General features: G+C 32.5%; 1 protein-coding gene across 1 annotated transcript; it reads left to right on the top strand.

The window, feature by feature from the left end:
- The first annotated feature begins 908 nt into the window (after window positions 1–908).
- On the top strand, window positions 909–18,836 carry LOC134682984 (uncharacterized). Its single transcript, XM_063541957.1, has 9 exons — window positions 909–1,031; window positions 2,565–2,726; window positions 4,183–4,341; window positions 5,498–5,587; window positions 7,645–7,809; window positions 14,474–14,598; window positions 15,023–15,188; window positions 16,501–17,346; window positions 18,246–18,836. The coding sequence occupies exons 1-9, from the start codon at window positions 962–964 to the stop codon at window positions 18,566–18,568; spliced, it is 2,106 nt and encodes a 701-aa protein (XP_063398027.1). The 5' UTR covers window positions 909–961; the 3' UTR covers window positions 18,569–18,836.
- Window positions 18,837–20,091: the final 1,255 nt, after the last annotated feature.

Raw genomic sequence — 20,091 nt, forward strand, 5'->3', positions numbered from 1 at the left:
TGCCATTACGCCAGCAAGTTTTGGGAAATTATTCAGATCTCATTCGCCAAAAAAGATATTTCTTCTCAAAGTTCGAAACAGCCTCCAGTGACTTGAAGGATCTCGTTCCTTCGTTATCAAATTTTTCGTTTTGGTTATTTGCAAGCCGTAATTTCAAATTTCTTTTTTCAATTTTCTCCCGTAATTTTCAAACACCATGTCTCGAAATTTTTCAAAATATTTTTATTTTACTTTATTTAATTTAAACATAAACAAACAAAAAACAGATGATACTCAACGACTTCACAGGTGATCGGGAAAGCGGCGGGCGTCCTAATAAACGCCTATTAAACATCGAATATTGATGTGTACCATATATGACTTTGCCCCCAGTTCGTCCAAATCTTGCATATTCTCGTATAAATTTTAATTAAACGCTTGACCCACTCAGAATTCTAGGTCGCGAACAAGCTTTCCCTGAACTAGTGTATTACAAATTAAACAGACATTATAGACATTAACCGAAAGATGTACATTTTTTTTAAATGTCTGATATACAAACAGTATCCATTATTTTCGAAATTAACAATATTTCAACTTTTGTTATTGAAAAGATAATAACAATTGTACATATTGTAATTTATCAGTCCCTTAAGTAGGCTTAAAGAAGTCATTTATTTAGAACTGTAAACACAGTTGACCTCACATCGGGTCGTTGTTTCGGGTTTTAGGTATTGTTATAGATTAATACTTCGTAGTACTTCGGACCACATGTCTTCATGGTATAATTGCATGTGCCAACACTTGACAATTTTCTTAGTGCTTCAATTTTAATTATCAAAATAAAAATGAAAAACAAATCTGATTCCGAATTTGATTGGACCAAAGTTGATATTTCTTTGTATGTTTTCATTCGAAAACAGCGAAAAATAACAGTTGCTTGATGAATGCATTTCTAAACAGTCGATAATCTAGAATTTTGATGGAACTATTATGTAATGTCGTTTCATTGGGTTCTTACTTTTTTGTTGGTATACTGTTCCTGTTACAAGGTAAAAAAAAACTATAAGTCTAAATATTTTTTTCATCTTAAGCGCCGGATTCCTTTTGAACCATGTAAATAATAAAACGCATGCCAATTCTCAGAACAAATGCAATTGATTTTTAGAACAAAACTCTCCGTAAGATTAAAAAAAAAACGGAATTGTTGTACTTTTAGTTCTGCACATTAATAAACTGTATAGGAATGATTGCTTTTTTGCCGACAGTTAGTAAATAAGACTCAATTCCAGAGAATTTTATTTCCTATTTGGACATTCATTTAGCTTTAAAATAATTTTGTATAATTATGCATTAAACTTAATAATAATATTCAATTTTAAAACATCTACTATAGAATTGTCAATACAAGATTTGGATTGAGCGAGTGTTTTCATCTGAAATGGAGCGAGTGGAATTTTATTTTATTTTTCGTAAAAGCAAGTTTTGGTAACAGGATGAGGTATTTTAAATTTGCATTCCAAAAAACTTATGTTTTTTAATACTTAGAGTGAGAGAGTGGATTATTTTTACCTCTTAAGAATTTGACTATCTGCGATTTGTATACCTAGCGATAAATGATTATTTTTAGATGGAATTGTTAATATTATTATCTTCTAAATAGAGCGATACTCCGGGAAGACTTATGTTTGACTTATAAAAAAAAAAATTAAATTTGCTATAATTTTGACTGATTCAGTCAATTTGGAATGGATTAACTGGTATACGGTATAGTTCATGGTTTACTGAAGAGGATCACTATAACCGAATATATATAAAAGGATATTTTTTTATACATTTCGTTTGTTTTTCTTCGCAGTTTTTCTGTCTCAATACTAGCACTTTTAAAAAGTTAGTTTGTTTTAATATCTTTTATGATTTATATTTTGAAATAATTTAATCCTGCACCCTTATAATTTTTTTCTATCCCGTGATATTATAAAATATTATATGATTAACGTTTTGAATGTTAACGATAAAAATCAAAGATGAAGACTATCACATCGATCACCGCTTCACTTGTATATGTGAGGTAAAAGAAATGACTACGGAAGCGTATAAGCGCCACACATTTTTTTAAAATTTTCTTCCTGTTTTTTTTAGTTATTTCGCAAAGGATGCGTTATATCGCGAAGGTTTACATTATATCACAAAGGTTTGCGTTGTGACGCAAAAGTTATGCGTTATAGCGCAAGGATAGGAAGGGAAAAAAATGAAAAATGTGTGGCGCTAATACGCTTCTTCCGTGGATGAAAAGTTTGGTTAACTTTAATTTCAAGACACTCGTTTCATATGACTTGAAAGTGAAATCCTTTATAGATAGCTGGCGGCCGAAATTTCTAATGCCATGTAAATTACTTCAGCGCGGTTAAATTACCGCGCTGAAGTACGTCCATTATTCATAGTTCATTATTCAAAATTCAATAATGAATAATGAAATAGTTCAATATTCACTATTCAATGTTTAAAAAATTATCCAATCAAATTTAATATTACAAACGATGTTGCATTATAATTATGATTAACATGTGTGTGTCTTCAACCAGGAACACTGGTATCACCAGCATGTATATCGAAAGGGTTTCCAGTCGAATGGACGACAGCAACTGAAGGGGTAACATACTGGTACGTGACACCAATAATTAAAAGACAATTCACGGCTGGATATAGTGTGATAGATTACTATACAACAAAAGGATTGGCCATGGGTAAATAAAACTTATATATTACAATTATGTTTTGGCGCCTGCTGCTTAAACGTTTTTATCCTGCAATCGACTTTTCTACTATTATATATGAATAAATCGTCTCCTGGTAACTTGTTTTAACTGCCAGCGAACAATTATGTCATTCCTTCGCATCACGGTGCGGAGCTATTAGTTTCAGTCGAAATACACGCCATCTTGAATAAATTACTTATCACGTATAGAATCTGATTGGTTGCATTATGATGAGACTGAGATATAGCAACAGCTATTGGCTTAAATGAGTTAAAGAATTACAGACGTCACTCTTCTCATTCAGGATAAGATATGAAATGTCGGAAAATCATCTAATAATAGTATTTCAGTTCCGATCAACTGTCATTAATTCATTTTCATTTTATTATGCATACATTTCAAAAATAAATTCAATATTGAAATATCAATTATTAATACGTGTTTATTTGCTTTGATACTCTGCAATTTGCACGATTTACTTTGCTAAACAATGTTCCTATCAGAACAATGTTTACAAAAATGCTTTATCTGTATTTTGTTACTTCTGACAATATAGGCACACCTCCAGAAAGGCACACACCAAGAGTATAATTGTTTTAATTTTCAAAAAGATTTTTTTTTAAGCATGGGTATATAACGCACACTCTTAATTTTACATCCATTTTATATCAATCATTATCTAAAATACTATATTTCCAATACTAATTCAACAACCACATGCACACATATAACCTTAAATTAAGGTATAGCGAAGCAGTCCATAGATTTTTAGAAAGCTAAAACTTGTATTACTGTTAACATCACTATTTTGGGTCCTCATTGTGGTCCGTGTTGATTTCTTTCAAAAACAAATTCAAATATTTGAAAGAAAAAATCTTTAAAAAAAAATAATTGCAGGATGAAGGCAATAACTCTCGTTTCTTTAAATATCAGCAGTATTTGTACTCGGCTCGAAACAGGAGTCGTATTGTACAGTCGCTTGATCATGCTCGCTTTAAACCTGATTATTAGTGGCTAAAAATATAATCAGGGAGTTATCTGGTTTTTTTTCACTAATTGTTTTAATTTCTTTATTCTTTTCCCTCTGTTTGGTGTTAAAATGTCCTGTTAACATAAATGAAACTATCATACTTAAAGGTGTAAATTGGCCATATGCATTTTCTCCGAAGATAGTATTAGAATGCTCGCTTCTCTTTTTTTTTTTTTTCCTTTTTTTTTTTTTTTTTTTGTTAGATATTTGGTATTCTCTGGTTTTATTCATTTAAAGCCAATTAATAATTCTGCTTATTACTCATATTTTAATTTCAAATTTTGCCACATATAGTTTTAAATGCAATCTTTGAAAATTTCTCAATTGATCTCTAAATTGTCATGATTTTACAATTTTTGAAAGAAAAAAATGATGCCAATATAAATATTTTATATTTGATTCTTTGTTTTGCAGGAGCATCTCCTTCGTGTGTAGATGAATATTATGACTCAATATCAGGATACTATTACTATCTGATGTACTACGGCGATTGGAATATTTACAGTTTGAAGAAGGATATTGACATATGCCATGGCTACAAACAGTTCGACAATGTACTCAGGGAATTCTATCGTAAGATTTTTAAAATTCTTGAGTATAACCTTTTCACAAAGTATACCCTACATAAAGAAAAGGCCTCCATTTTCTCTCAAAGTTTACAGTATGAGTTTTTATGTAACCGCCTGATGTACTATGGTACTGTGAACATATACAGTTTGGCCAAGGGCCTCAATTTATGTCATGGCTACAAACAGTTCGACAACGTACTCAGGGAATTCTACCGTAAGATTTTTTAAAATTCTTGAATATTATCTTTTTAACAACGTATTCCTTACATAAGGCATCCATTGTTAAAATTCCTTGGAAAAGGCATCCATTTTCTCTCTAAACTCACAGTTATGGGTTTTATGTTAACTACATATATTGAGGCCCTTGTCCAAACTGTCATCTTAATCATCGCCATAATACATCATACGTTGGCGATGACTAAGATGACAGTTAGGTCCAGGGCCTTAATATTTGTCATGGCTACACACAGTTCGAAAATGTAATCAGGGAATTTTACCATAATATTTTTAAAATTCTTAAGTATAGACTTTTCAACAAAGTATACCCTACATAAAGAAAAGATATCTCAAAACTTACAGTGTTGTTTTTTTTTTTATGTTAACTGCCTGCTGTACTAAGTCGATAAGAAAGTGTACAAATGTACAAGGGCTTTGATATATATGTCATGGCTACACATGGTTCGGTAATAATAGATCTCTATAATAAGATTTTCAACCTTTTATACTGTCTGTCTGTCTATCTGTCTGTCTGTCTCAAATTTCATACCTTTCAAATATAATACTGATAGAATAGATAGTTACAATTTCCATATTAGTATTAGGGTAGAAATGACAATTAACGCCAAACTTCAAAAGTCAAGGTTGGTTTTTTTAATGTTAGCGCCAAATCGATATCAATACGTTTTTATCTTCATTTGTCAGATCTGATTTTAAAGCTACTGATAAGTTCCTCATTGATCAAAACTAGTGTTTATCTAACTGTTAAATTAAATTATCCAATGAAATACAGTATATGTGGTTCAATTCTTTTGATTTTTCATATTTTTGTCAAAGGGTCAACGTTTTTTTATCCAAATTTTATGAAAATTAAACGAGCCAATCTAATATAAGTCAATACGTTTGATATCACATTCATTTGTATTTTTTTTTATAATTTTCAGACGAGTTTTTATCTACCGGCACTATAACCAGTGCACAAGATTGTGTTGGGCTATTTACTGCAGGTTCTTCCAGTATAGCTCTTTCAAAATGTATGTATTTGATGATATCTAAAGAAAGTTGCTAGAGTTCACATAAGATTGACAAAATACCATACAAAATAATTCGTAAAAATATACTCTTTATGTATGAATTTGAATGATCTTATCTTGTTTGTTTGGGTTGGGTTTTTTTTAGGAGTTTACGCCGCGACATGTCTTAAATGGTGAGCTAAAGAAACCACATGTAATGGACGACGATAATATGCTATTCATAGAGTGATTAAGGATGTTCGCTCCTCTTGCTCTGAAATATTTATAAGTTGTTCGGAATCCTTTGCTTTTATTCATGTAATGTCATAACCCAGTCCCCCCCCAAAAAAAAAAAATTATTCTCTATTGTTTTCTTTTCATAATTTGTGACATATAGTTTATAAAGCCAAATTCGAAAATTCTATAATTTTCCTGTTATTTTTTTTTAATTTTTTTAAGGAATAATGATTCTAGGGATAATTTTAAATTCTCGACAATTTTAAATGACTATGTCTCGGGAGAAAGCAGAATCATTTGTTTCTAGCTTTTTTAGTTCCGTTAATTATATACTATCAATGTTTAATAATGTTTAATAATAGAAAAACTGACAAACCTTGTCAATTAAGATTGAAGTCGAGTGCACCCACACGGGCGTGGTTCGAACTCACATCACCAGTTGTGACTTGTTATTTTGAAACTGAGTAGCGAATATTCTTAGATAATAGAAATAACGTTGTACAAACACCTGTCTATTAGTGATGCTTCATGTTTGTTTATATCTTTATATCCTTTTTCTTGTTGAGTTGCTGAAATGACATACAAGCTGTGTTTACACCTCAAAATTTACTATGAATACAGACAAACTAGTATATTTAGGAAAGTTTTAAGGCACGGCAGGAACTAGATATATAAAAGTTATATGAAGTCTAAGTTTCAGAAAATTAAAAACTTACCTGGATTTTGATGTCCAGTTTTTTTCAAGTCTGCAGAAGATAGGAAAATAAACAAACACCCGAGTTTCATTTGATATGATCCACTCATTTAAACAGTTTAAACCACCTATTGTCTGCAGATGTCTATTGACCATGATCTTTTGTCCATTTAAATCATTACTACCCACAACATGTATAACATGACAGGGGAGATTCTAAAACCTCTTTCCTAACTTAGTTTATTTTGGCACCTTCTGCAGGAACGGAAAAAAACTGGATAGCAAAATTTAGTAAAGTTTATAATTTTTTAAAACATAAAGTGCATTTAATATTCATATATCTAGTTCCTACCACCCCTTAAAACTTTTCCAGTTGCATAGGTTTGTCTGTACTCAGAGTAAAATTTGTGCTGTAAATACGGCAATATTAGACAAAAGGTTATGAAGTAGAAACAACTTTAAAATATTGCAAAACCGTAAAGGTACTTCACTACTTTATCAAGGTAAAATAAAAACAAAATATAAAGTTATACATTACACCAACAAAAATATACATGCATTGCCAATTATATATGCACAGAGAGTTCATTGTGTGTGTTGCATCAGCATTTGTTTTGGATGTTTTGATATATCAAGCCACCTATTACATATGAACAAATTGCAATAGAAAACAACATCGTTTTATAAGATCGATAATTCAAACGAAAGTCAAATACAATCTGAAAATCAAAGGTTCATTTAACTTTCTTGCAAAACAAGACGTTATGGTGAAATTAAATGCTTAAATTGAGTTTACTTTGTATTTGTTTATTTCCAATTGAAATTTTGCATTCAGTCAGTAGGTTTGGGAAACGCTGTCATAACGATTTCAAATACATAATATATTCTCTAAAGAAAAAAAGGCGGAAGATAACAAAGTGACATCAACATTGATAAGACAAAGAGAATATTTCAACGGCATGGGAAACAAACAACAGTCTACTAATAGAGTAATAATTCAAAACAGGAAAATTACATTAAATATTTAAAAATCAATACTGGTAGCTATAGCAACAAAACAATGGTAAATGTCGGAAAACAAAATGCTCGCAGTTACTGAAAAGAAGAATCACTATTATTTATAATAATAATTCATTTTCTTTTCTAGACAACTTCCAGTATGTCAACTGTCCGTTTGATTTCACTACCTATGACTTCGCCTTCAGTGATAAGGGAAACCCCGACTACTGTGCTGGTCAAACTTCTAGAGCCTATATTCAGAATGAAGTCATCGGTTTGAAGAGTTGTTATGATCCTTTGAATATAACATCAGGTAACTATTCCATCAATTTTCCCCTGAATGTAACATCAGGTAACTATTCAATCAATGTTCCCCTGAATGTAACATCAGGTAAATATTCAATCAATGTTCCCCTGAATGTAACATCAGGTAACTATGCAATCAATGTTCCCTTGAATGTAGCATCCGGTAACTATTCCCAATCAATGTTCCCCTGAATGTAACATCAAGTAACTATTCAATCAATGTTCCCTTGAATGTAGCATCCGGTAACTATTCAATCAATGTTCCCTTGAATGTAGCATCCGGTAACTATTCCCCTTCAATGTTCCCCTGAATGTAACATCAGGTAACTATTCAATCAATGTTCCCTTGAATGTAACTTCGGGTAACTATTCCCCATCAATGTTCCCTTGCATGTAGCATACGGTAACTATTCCCAATCAATGTTCCCCCTGAATGTAACATCCGGTAACTTTTCCCCATCAATGTTCCCTTGAATGTAGCATCCGGTAACTATTCAATCAATGTTCCCTTGAATGTAGCATCCGGTAACTATTCCCCTTCAATGTTCCCCTGAATGTAACATCAGGTACGTAACTATTCAATCAATGTTCCCCTGAATGTAACTTCAGGTAACTATTCCCCATCAATGTTCCCTTGCATGTAGCATCCGGTAACTATTCCCAATCAATGTTCCCCCTGAATGTAACATCCGGTAACTATTCCCCATCAATGTTCCCTTGAATGTAGCATCCGGTAACTATTCAATCAATGTTCCCCTGAATGTAACATCAGGTAACTATTCAAGAAATGTTCCCCTGAATGTAACCTCAGACAACTATTCAATCAATGTTCCCTTGAAATTAGCATCCGGTAACTATTCAACAATGTTCTCCTGTCTGTAACATCTGGTAACTATTTCCATCAATTTCCCCTGAATGTAAAACCAGGTAACTACTCAATCAATGTTCCCTTGAATGTAGCATCCGATAACTATTCCCAATCAATGTTCCCCTGAATGTAACATCAGGTAACTATTCATCAATGTTCCCTTGAATGTAGCATCCGGTAACTATTCCCCATCACTGTGTTCCTGAATGTACCACCCGGTAACTTTTCAATCAATGTTTCCCCTGGATGTAACATCGGGTAACTATTCAATCAACATGATCAATGTTCCCCAAAATGCAACATCGGGTAACTATTCAATCAATGTTCCCTGAATGTAACATCGGATAACTTTCCAATCAATGTCCCCTTGAATGTAACATTAGGTAACTATTCAATCAATTTTCTCCTGAATGTAATATCTGGTAACTATTCCATCAATGTTCCCCTGAATGTAACATTAGGTAACTATTCCCCATCAACGTCCCCCTGAATGTAACATCTGGTAACTATTCCATCAATGTTCCCCTGAATGTAACATCCGGTAACTTTTCAATCACTGTTCCCCTGAATATTACATCCCAGCTCCTTTGTTCTAACAGAGGTGATCTGAGTCGACTCACCATGATCACCCCAGCTTGAATTTCTTTGTTTTGCATGCTTTCCCCTGTTCTGTGACATTAACGCGGGAATGTCAAATCCACTATAATGCTTTTAATTAATTAATTATACGGAAAAGACTATCTATCAAAATTTACCTTAAATAAAGTGAGTGTTTATGCTGGGATTCGTACTCAAGACCTTTAGAATATCAACCCTTATCAACCCACGGCACATACCACTACACCAGGACGACTGGATACCAACTGTCAGTAATTTAACATACTTAAAGGAAGCAAGTTTTTGTAATAAGTGGGGCGAGTTTGCAGACCTTTATTCACTGGAGTTTAAACCCTTTTCGTAAATAAGTGAGTTGTCAAACTAATTATTCCTTTTGATTTTACACATTTTCAAAAGTAGGGCGAGTCAGTAAACAAGAGTGGGGCGATTTCTGTATTAAGTGGCGATCTAGTGGGTCGATTGGCCAGTGGGGCGAGTTGACATGGTTTGATATCTTGCTACCGTGTTTGGGGGTCATAAAGGGTATACGTTAGAATATATTATAATGGTTATGTGGCGTAAATGTTTTTTCGTCTAATCTAAAACAGCTGGATAAAATAGTTATCCCATTCGGACTTAGTGTGTCATTGTCAAATCACCCTCTGGACATGGTCTCTGGCTCACTCAAACAGGGGTGATCTGAAAGGGGTGATCCACCTCAGACTACTCTTGTTAGAACAATAGAGCTGGGATGTAATTTCTGGTAAAATGTTATCAGTTCCCTCTGAATATAACCTCAGGCTCAAGTAAACAATATATCAATGATCCCCTGAATATGACTTCAAGTAAATAATCTATCAATGATCCCCTAAATATAACCTTAAGTAAATAATCTATCAATGATCCCCTGAATATATCCTGAAGTAAATAATCTATCAATGATCCCCTTAATATAACCTCAAGTAAATACTCTATCAATGATCCCCTGAATATGACCTCAAGTAAATAAAATTGAGAATGGAAATGGGGAATGTGTCAAAGAGACAACACCCCGACCAAATAAAAAACAACATCAGTAGGTCACCAACAGGTCTTCAATGTAGCAAGAAAACAATAGAGCTGGGATGTAATTTCTGGTAAAATATTATCAGTTCCCTCTGAATATAACCTCAGGCTCAAGTAAATAATCTATCATTGATCCCCTGAATTTAACCTCAAGTTAAGAATTTATCAATGATCCTCAGGTAAATAATCTATCAATGATCCCCTGAATATATCCTCAAGTAAATATTCTATAAATGATCCCGTGAATATGACCCCAGGTAAATAATCTATCAACGATCCTCAGGTAAATGATCTATCAATGATCCCTTGAATATGACCTTAGGTAAATAATCTATCAATGATCCCCTGAATATAAACCTCAAGTAAACAATCTCAGGTAAATAATCTATCAACGATCCTCAGGTAAATAATCTATCAATGATCCCTTGAATATGACCTTAGGTAAATAATCTATCAATGATCCCCTAAATATAACCTTGAGTAAACAATCTGTAAATGATCCCCGAATATATTCTCAAGTAAATAATCTATCAATGATCCCCTGAATATAATCTCAAGTAAATAATGTATCTATGATCCCCTGAATATAACCTCAGGTAGATAATCTATGAATGATCCACTGAATATAACCTCAAGTAAATAATCCATCAATGATCTTCTGAATATATCCTCAGGTAGATAATCTAGCAATGATCCACTGAATATAACCTCAAAGTAAATGATCTATCAATGATCCCCTGAATATATCCTCAGGTATATTATATATCAATGATCCCCTGAATATATCCTCAAGTAAATAATCTATCAATATATATAAAACTGTAATCCTGATACTTTTGATAACTATTTAATGATCCCCCGAATATAACCTCAGGTAAAAAATCTATCAATGATCCCCAGTTAAATAATATATCAACGATCCCTTCAATTTGACCTCAGGTATCTATCAATGATCCCCTGAATATAACCTCAGGTAAAAAATCTATCATTTATCCCCTGAATATACCCTAAAGTAAATAATTGATCGATGATCCCCTGAATATAACCTCAGGTAAATAATCTTTCAATGATCTCCTGTATATAACCTCAGGTAAATAATCTATCAATGATTCCCTGAATATGACCTAAGGTAAATAATATATCAATGATCCCCTGAATATATCCGCAAGTAAATAATCTATCAATGATACTCAAATATATCCTCAAGTAAAGATTATATCAATGATTCCCTGAATATGACCTCAGGTAAATAAAATATCAATGATCCCCTGAATATATCCGCAAGTAAATAATCTATCAATGATACCCAAATATGTCCTCGAGTAAATAATCTATCAATGATACCCAAATATGTCCTCAGGTAAAAAATCTATCAATGATCCCAGGTAAATAATATATCAATGATCCCTTAAATTTGACCTCAGGTATCTATCAATGATCCCCTGAATATAACTTCAAGTAAATAATCTATCAATTAATGATCCCCTGAATATAACCTCAAGTAAATAATCTATCAATGATCCCCTGAATATACCCTCAAGTAAATAATATATCAATGATCCCCTGAATATAACCTCAAGTAAATAATCTATCAATGATCCCCTAAATATAACCTCAAGTAAACAATCTGTTAATGATCCCCGAATATATTCTCAAGTAAACAATCTATCAATGATCCCCTGAATATAACCTCAAGTAAATAATGTATCAATGATCCCCTGAATATAACCTCAGGTAGATAATCTATGAATGATCTACTGAATATAACCTCAGGTAAATAATTTATCAATGATCCCCTGAATATATCCTCAAGTAAATATTCTATAAATGATCCCTTGAATATATCCTCAAGTAAATAATCTATCAATGATCCCCTAAATATGACCTCAGGTAAATAATCTATCAATGATCCCTTGAATATGACCTTAGGTAAATAATATATCAATGATCCCCTAAATATAACCTCAAGTAAACAATCTGTTAATGATCCCCGAATATATTCTCAAGTAAATAATCTATCAATGATCCCCTGAATATAACCTCAAGTAAATAATGTATCAATGATCCCCTGAATATAACCTCAGGTAGATAATCCATGAATGATCCACTGAATATAACCTCAAGTAAATAATCTATCAATGATCCCCTGAATATATCCTCAGGTAGATAATCTATCAATGATCCCCTGAATATAACTTCAAGTAAATAATCTATCAATGATCCCCTGAAATATCCTCAGGTAAATAATATATCAATGACCCCCTTAATATATCCTCAAGTAAATAATCTATCAATTAATGATCCCCCGAATATAACCTCAAGTAAAACATCAATGATCCCCAGTTAAATAATATATCAATGATCCCTTCAATTTGACCTCAGGTATCTATCAATGATCCCCTGAATATAACATCAAGTAAAAAATCTATCATTTATCCCCTGAATATACCCTCAAGTAAATAATTGATCGATGATCCCCTGAATACAACCTCAGGTAAGCAATATATTAATGATCCCCTGAATATAACCTCAGGTAAATAATCTTTCAATGATCTCCTGTATATAACCTCAGGTTAATAATCTATCAATGATTCCCTGAATATGACCTCAGGTGAATAATATATATCAATGATCCCCTGAATATATCCACAAGTAAATAATCTATCAATGATACTCAAATATATCCTCAAGTAAAGAATATATCAATGATTCCCTGAATATGACCTCAGGTAAATAAAATATCAATGATCCCCTGAATATACCATCAAGTAAATAATATATCAATGACCCCCTTAATATGACCTAAGGTAAATAATATATCAATGATCCCCCGAATATATCCTCAAGTAAACAATATATCAATGATTCCCGGAATATAACCTCAGGTAAATAATCTATCAATGATCCCTGTATATATCCGCAAGTAAATAATCTATAAATGATACCCGAATATAACCTCAGTTAAATAATCTATCAATGATCCCCTGAATATATCCGCAAGTAAATAATCTATAAATGATACCCGAATATGACCTCAGGTAAATAATCTATCAATGATCCCCTCAATATAACTTCAAGTAAATATCATGTCAATGATCCCCTGAATATAACCTCAAGTAAATATCATATCAATGATCCCCTGAATATAACCTCAGGTAAATATCATATCAATGATCCCCTGAATATAACCTCAGGTAAATAATCTATCAATGATCTCCTGAATATATCCTCAGGTAAATATAGCAGTTTTACAAAATTGTTAAAATGGAAATTCTTAGTTATTTATTGAACAGTAGAATGCTTCTGCTACACAAATATGTGCTGTTTTTGACAATACATGCACATATATCGTGTAGTAGCACCATTAAGTCATGATAACGTACTGAATTCGTCACAATTCTATCACTTCAGTGAAATTTTATACGGTTTACGTGTAAAACGAAAGTGGCCGCATTCGTGTTCATACTTAATATTGAAATGTAAGTTGTATTTGATGATAACACATAACATATATAAAGGTTGAGGATGAACACGGATGCGGCCACTTTTAATGTTTTGACAAAAACTATCTGAAAAGTGACATTTTTCGGCATATTTGATATATTTTTCATATTTGAGCTTGAATCGTATCGTTTATAATGACTACAATAGTTAAAATCACTCACATAAACTAATTGAATCAAATGAAATAGACAGTTGGGTGTTTAAAAACTGTTCAAAATCTTTCGTCAGATGACCCTGAAATTTGAGGCCAAAATCGGTCCTTACCGGACCTACTCCTTTGGCGTAATAGTAGAAAAGGTCATGGAAAACATTTTCTGCTATGGACCTACTCTTAAGATCGAAATTGGCGGGAAAGGCAGTCATTTTATAAATGACAGACTTTTTAACCTCCTGTCCACAGAAGATCCACTTTCGTGTTATATTCACAATTAAATTGTTTTTGAATAGAGATCTGCCGCTTAATACACTCATAATTCTTGCGATGATTTGAATGATTTTTAGTATAAATCTAAAGTGTTCATTTTTCAATTATATATATTCAGTGTTACAGAATTACGATCCCTTCCGTTTCATAATGCTTAGTTTAACCTTACCACGTCATCGTTACATATAACCATACATACCTTATGTTTTTCAGCTGCTCCTTATTATGGGCCATTCTCATGCCTTGGTAGTTGGCCAGCAGATAAAAAAGATACACCTTCATCTGGTGATTTTATAGTTATCGAGATGTATGATGAAGCAAAGTGGCCATATTGTGGGGTACGACAACAAACCTTTTTTTCAATTACAGATGCATATACAATCTAATACAATCTAATGAAATTGAGAATGGTAATAGGGAATATGTCAAAGAGACAAACACCCGACCTTAGAATAGACAACAGCAAAAGGTCACCAACAAGTCTTCAATGCAGCGAGAAACACCCGTATTATAAGTATACATTATCAATAACGTGTACAAAAATTATTGTTAAGTCTTTGGACACCGGAAGAGTTATTGCGCTACATTGTACGAAACTGTGTTATCGTGGAAATTAAATAATCACTTACATGTCTATTTTCAAAATTGCATTCGTTGTCTCTTTTTTTAATAGATTAATAAAATACATGTACGCGGACATCAATGGGATTAATAGGATACATTTAAAAATAAATATCATTGTATCTATTTTATATTTTTTAGAGATATAAAGTTGATAAAAATGGCGTCATTACAATTTCTATTTACCTATCAATGAGTCAGGGCGACTGGTACACTGTTGATTGTATTGCGTCGGTTGATAATGAGTTTATGTTCGATGACGGAAACCAGAAATTTGTGAGGATGGTGTTTACTCCTCCTTATGCAGGTAAGATAGTGCTTAGTTTGTTTTATTCACAACTTTTTTGCAATTCTCAAACCTTTGCAATTAGATCAAATCTTTTTTATAATGAGAGCTGTTTTTTAGCTCTATTCACATTTTTAGCATGATTTCTAGGAACATTCAGTTGTATCGTTAATTTAAGAAATAATTCATGGAAGCCATAGATTTGTTGGAAATTTACACATGGCCTGGGCCGTGATATTCAAATTTTAGGCTGAGCGTTAGCGAGGGATAAAATTAACGAATATCTTTTTTACTCCTTGTTAGATAAAGCTCAAATATTCTCATAAATCTTAAGCTTGCATTGATTATTTCGTTAATAAGCAATAGAACAAATATGTTTAATTCCCAAACCCAATATTTCCGATTTTTAATTTACATGTTTTGTCGTAAACTACCGTCAAAACCAAAATTGACATTTCTTACGAATGAGCTCCATGTTGACTCGCTGAAATTAGAAAACAATTAAACAAAACCTACCTCAGAATTCCATTTTAATACAATATTATACGAACTTCGATGGTTACAAAAAAGTTTATATTTTTGTGACATTCAATTTGACTAAATAATGTTTTTATACTGCAACTTAAATTAGTTTATTGATAGCTTTTAAAATCGTTACATAAATTTTTTTTTCTTTTTCGCCATTATCTAATGTACTTTGTGTTTATATTTATATTGGGAGAGGACGTCTCTAATGTTGTTATAACTTGTGTCCAATCCCTTTTGCTACTTTTGCAAATAAAATATGTTTAAACTAAACATAAATATCAAGCTTATTTTCATCCCTTAATGAACCCCTGATTGTAGAAAAAGTGTTCCATGATGAAATTGACATTGCACCAAATATAGCTGTGTTACTATATTTAGGAAATATACAAAACTAGTTGCAATTTATTAATTCTTTTTATAATGCATCCGAATAAGAATTAAAGTTCTTTTGTCTTTTGTTTTATCACAATTTCTAATACAAAAATTGGCAAAGCGTTTGCAAAGTAGGTTCAATACATGTGGATTTACGTGGGAGGTATATTGTAACATTCATTATTATGTATATCCCTGAGTCTGCGCTAAGTATAGATATATCGAGATTTTTCACACAGTGTTGTTTACAAAGCGAAAGAAGCACGTCATATTAGAATTATCCATTTTCCCTACAATCTTTCATAAAATATAGATATAAATGAATATCTCCTACAAAATAAAGAACAGAGGACAATTTTTCCAAAGTTTACAAGTGCATAAAATTTTATGTCATATTACTAAACAATCGCATTATGTTTTTTTTTAATAACAGCAACAATAGTGAAAACTACACAAGCTGAGTCCACGACATTAACTACCGAATCGGCAATTACAACATCGATCGAAGCAACAACTATCGAACTGACTACAACAGAACCGACAACTACCGAGCAGACAACTACAGAACTAACAACTACCGAACCGACAACTATCGAACCGACTACAACAGAACAGACAACTACTGAACAGACAACTACCGATCTGACAACAATCGAACAGACAACTACTACAAAAACAACTACAGAATTGACAACTTCCGAACAGACAACAACAGAACTCACAACTTCAGAACCGACTACAACAGAACAGACAACTACCGAACAAATAACAACCAAAGCGACAACTATGGAACCGACAACTACCGAGCCGACAACTACCGAACCGAGAACTACCGAACCGACAACTACCGAACCGACAACTACCGAACCGACAACAACCGAACTGACAACTACCGAACAGACAAATACCGAACTGACAACTAAAGAAACAACTACTACTGTTCCGATAACTACAACAACTGTTCTGATACCGACAACAACTGTTCCGACAACGACAACAACTGTTCCGACATCGACAACAACTGTTCCGACAACGACAACAACTGTTCCGACAACGACAAAAACTGTTCCTACGACGACGACAACTGTTCCGACAACGACAACAACTGTTCCCACAACGACAACAACTGTTCCCACAACTACAACAACTGTTCCCACAACGACAACAACTGTTCCGACAACTACAACAACTGTTCCGACAACGTCAACAACTGATTTGACAACTTCATCAACAACTGAACTAATTATAGCAACGATTGGATCAACTAATACCTCTAATAGTAAATATGCATTATATTACAAGTTCCGTTTTCTTAAGCAAGAATTCGCCTAGAATAAGAGATATTTTCAGAAAAAAATGTATACTTTTGTTCATTTTAAGGACATTATACTTGTTTTATCTATTCAAATTGCCTGTATCCGAGAGATGTAGGTTAGTAGGTTAATAAATTATCTTCATTTCATCGTACACGATATAAATTCAGAACTATCTAAACTGAATATACCTTTTTTATAACAGTCTTTTTTATGACCGATTTGGTCTGTGCGTCCGTTCGGTCGTTCGTTTGTTCGTCCGTTCGATCGTTCGTTCGATCGTTCGTTCGTCCGTCTCGTTTCAGATTAAACTGTTTGGTTAAAGTTTTTAATCAAGGTAGATTTTAATGAACTTGAAACTTAGTACACATTATCCCTATCATATGATCTTTCTAATTTTAATGCCAAATCAGAGATTTTATCCCTTTTCCACGGTCCACTGAACATAAAAAAAGATAGTGCGGATAAAACATCCGTGAACCTAGGACATATGCTTGTTTATTTAGAATATATATATACAATTTTATTAGTACAATAGCATGTGCTACAATTTCTTTATAACACAATACTGGTATATATATGATTCAATCTTTACGTAGTTTATTTATATTTATTGTGTTCAAAATGTCAATTGTAAATTGAATATGACATGATGACATCGAATTGGAATTGGAGTTGTTTGTCATTCTTCGACGAATAATTGTTTTCGGTATGTTACGTACATCTGAGGTATTTATAGTTAAGTTTATTATTTTTTTCATTGAACACTTACACTGCATTTATCTATAGTCAGTTTCGTTTTTGTTTGTTAAAGCTATTCGACTAATTTATTTGACTATATTCTGTATCTTTTTTTCTATTGTAGACATGATGACATCTAAATCATTCTTGTCTGAAATATGGAGTATCATACGTGACTTAAACTGGCCATGGTGGATTCTTTTCGGGGTTTCAATTCTGCTGGTAGCTCTGTTAACCGGTTGTTTGATTTATGTTGCAAAGAGACGAAAACGTGGAGTAGATGACCATGAAAAAGGAAAGCCTATGAGCGACAGGAGTCCGGCAAATTTGCAACAAACTTCAAAAACCAATGGAATCAGTTCGAATAAAGATACATCCAAAACAACACAACGTGCAAGGAAGATTTCAGTCAAACCTTTTTTTCCACCGAAAACATTGGACTTTTAGATTATATGATAAGTTTCTATTAATTTCATTGAATCGAATAATAATTATTGTTAAAGTAGTTTTAATTTCTTATTTTGATACTAGTATGTTTTTGTTTTTTTTGTATAAACTATATAATTTTGCATGAGCTCAATTTAGTCGCCTGCCAATTTCTATAAGAAAAAAGGTCAGTAATCGTTAAATGTAAAATTTTGGGAAAGTTTGGAAAGCTGCTTAGATTAAACTTATTATATTATCACAACTTCAATATTTAAACAAAAGAAGCAATAAAAGTTAAACAGTGTTCACAGTAGCAATAGATTGATTAAAGGCACCAAAACAGTTTACACATTAGCAGTAGAATGATTATTAAAAGGAAAAAAAGAAAATTAGGGACAGAATCAAGATTTTTACCAGAATGTACAGTCCTCAGATTTAAAGATGCTGATTTTTTATTTTTTTTTATTATTGGTTGTTTATCATTAAAAAGTGTGTTACTTAGTTGATCTGCATTAGTGTAAACAATGCATTCATTTATGTTGTCTCGAGATCACTCGTGCCAGAAACGGTCAACATGTTACACTGTCTCAAACATGTTTTCATTGATATGGAACAGTTGATATAACAAGTAACTCCTGTAATCACTGATTTTGTGTATATATATATTTCTAAATCTGAAAGTTCCTGTTTAGATAATTATCAAAATGTGCATCTGCAGCTTATACTGTTCGATCACTGTCAAAACATTAGTTTTTCTTTTGTATGGCGAACATATGGTTGGACTCCCCTTTTAAAAGAGGTGCATGTGTTGGAACCCCCTTTTTTCAGTTCACCTGGCCGAAAGGGCCAAGTGAACTTTTCTCATCTCTTTGCGTCCAGCGTCGTCCGTCGTCGTTAACTTTTACAAAAATCTTCTCCTCTGAAACAACTGGGCCAAATTTAACTAAACTTGGCCACAATCATCATTGGGGTATCCAGTTTACAAATTGTGTCCGATGACCCGGTCAACCAACCAAGATGGCCGCTATGACTGAAAATAGATTATTGGGGTAAATGCAGTTTTTGGCTTATAACTAAAAATTTAAAGCATTTAGAGAAAATCTGACATGGTGTTAAATTGTTTATCAGGTCGAGATCTATCTGCCCTGAAAATTTCAGATGAATCGAATAACAAGTTGTTGGGTTGCTGCCTCTGAATTGGTAATTTTAAGGAAATTTTGCTGTTTTTGGTTATTATCTTGAATAATATTATAGATAGAGATAAACAGTAAACATCAATAATGTTCAGCAAAGTAAAATTTACAAGTAAGTCAACACGACTGATATGGTCAATTTATCCCTTTAGAAGTTATTGCCCTTTATAGTCAATTTATTTTTACATTTTTTATAAAATTTTATAGATTTTTAGAAAATATTTTCCACTGTAATTACTTGGCTAAGTTCATTATAGATACAGACAATTGTAGCAACAAGAATGTTCAGTAAAGTAAGATCTACAAACACATCACTATCATCAAAACATAATTTTTTTATGAATTTATCTG

The sequence above is a fragment of the Mytilus trossulus genome, chromosome 9 (genome assembly GCF_036588685.1).
Source record: "Mytilus trossulus isolate FHL-02 chromosome 9, PNRI_Mtr1.1.1.hap1, whole genome shotgun sequence".
Classification (NCBI taxonomy): Eukaryota; Metazoa; Mollusca; class Bivalvia; order Mytilida; family Mytilidae; genus Mytilus; species Mytilus trossulus.

Bases quoted from the DNA above. Each gene is read 5' to 3' on its own strand.
- LOC134682984 (XM_063541957.1), top strand. From the start codon at position 962: ATGGAACTATTATGTAATGTCGTTTCATTGGGTTCTTACTTTTTTGTT. The intron at 14,599-15,022 runs GTACGACAACAA...TATATTTTTTAG, and splicing joins CAAAGTGGCCATATTGTGGG to AGATATAAAGTTGATAAAAA. The intron at 17,347-18,245 runs GTAAATATGCAT...TTTCTATTGTAG, and splicing joins ATCAACTAATACCTCTAATA to ACATGATGACATCTAAATCA.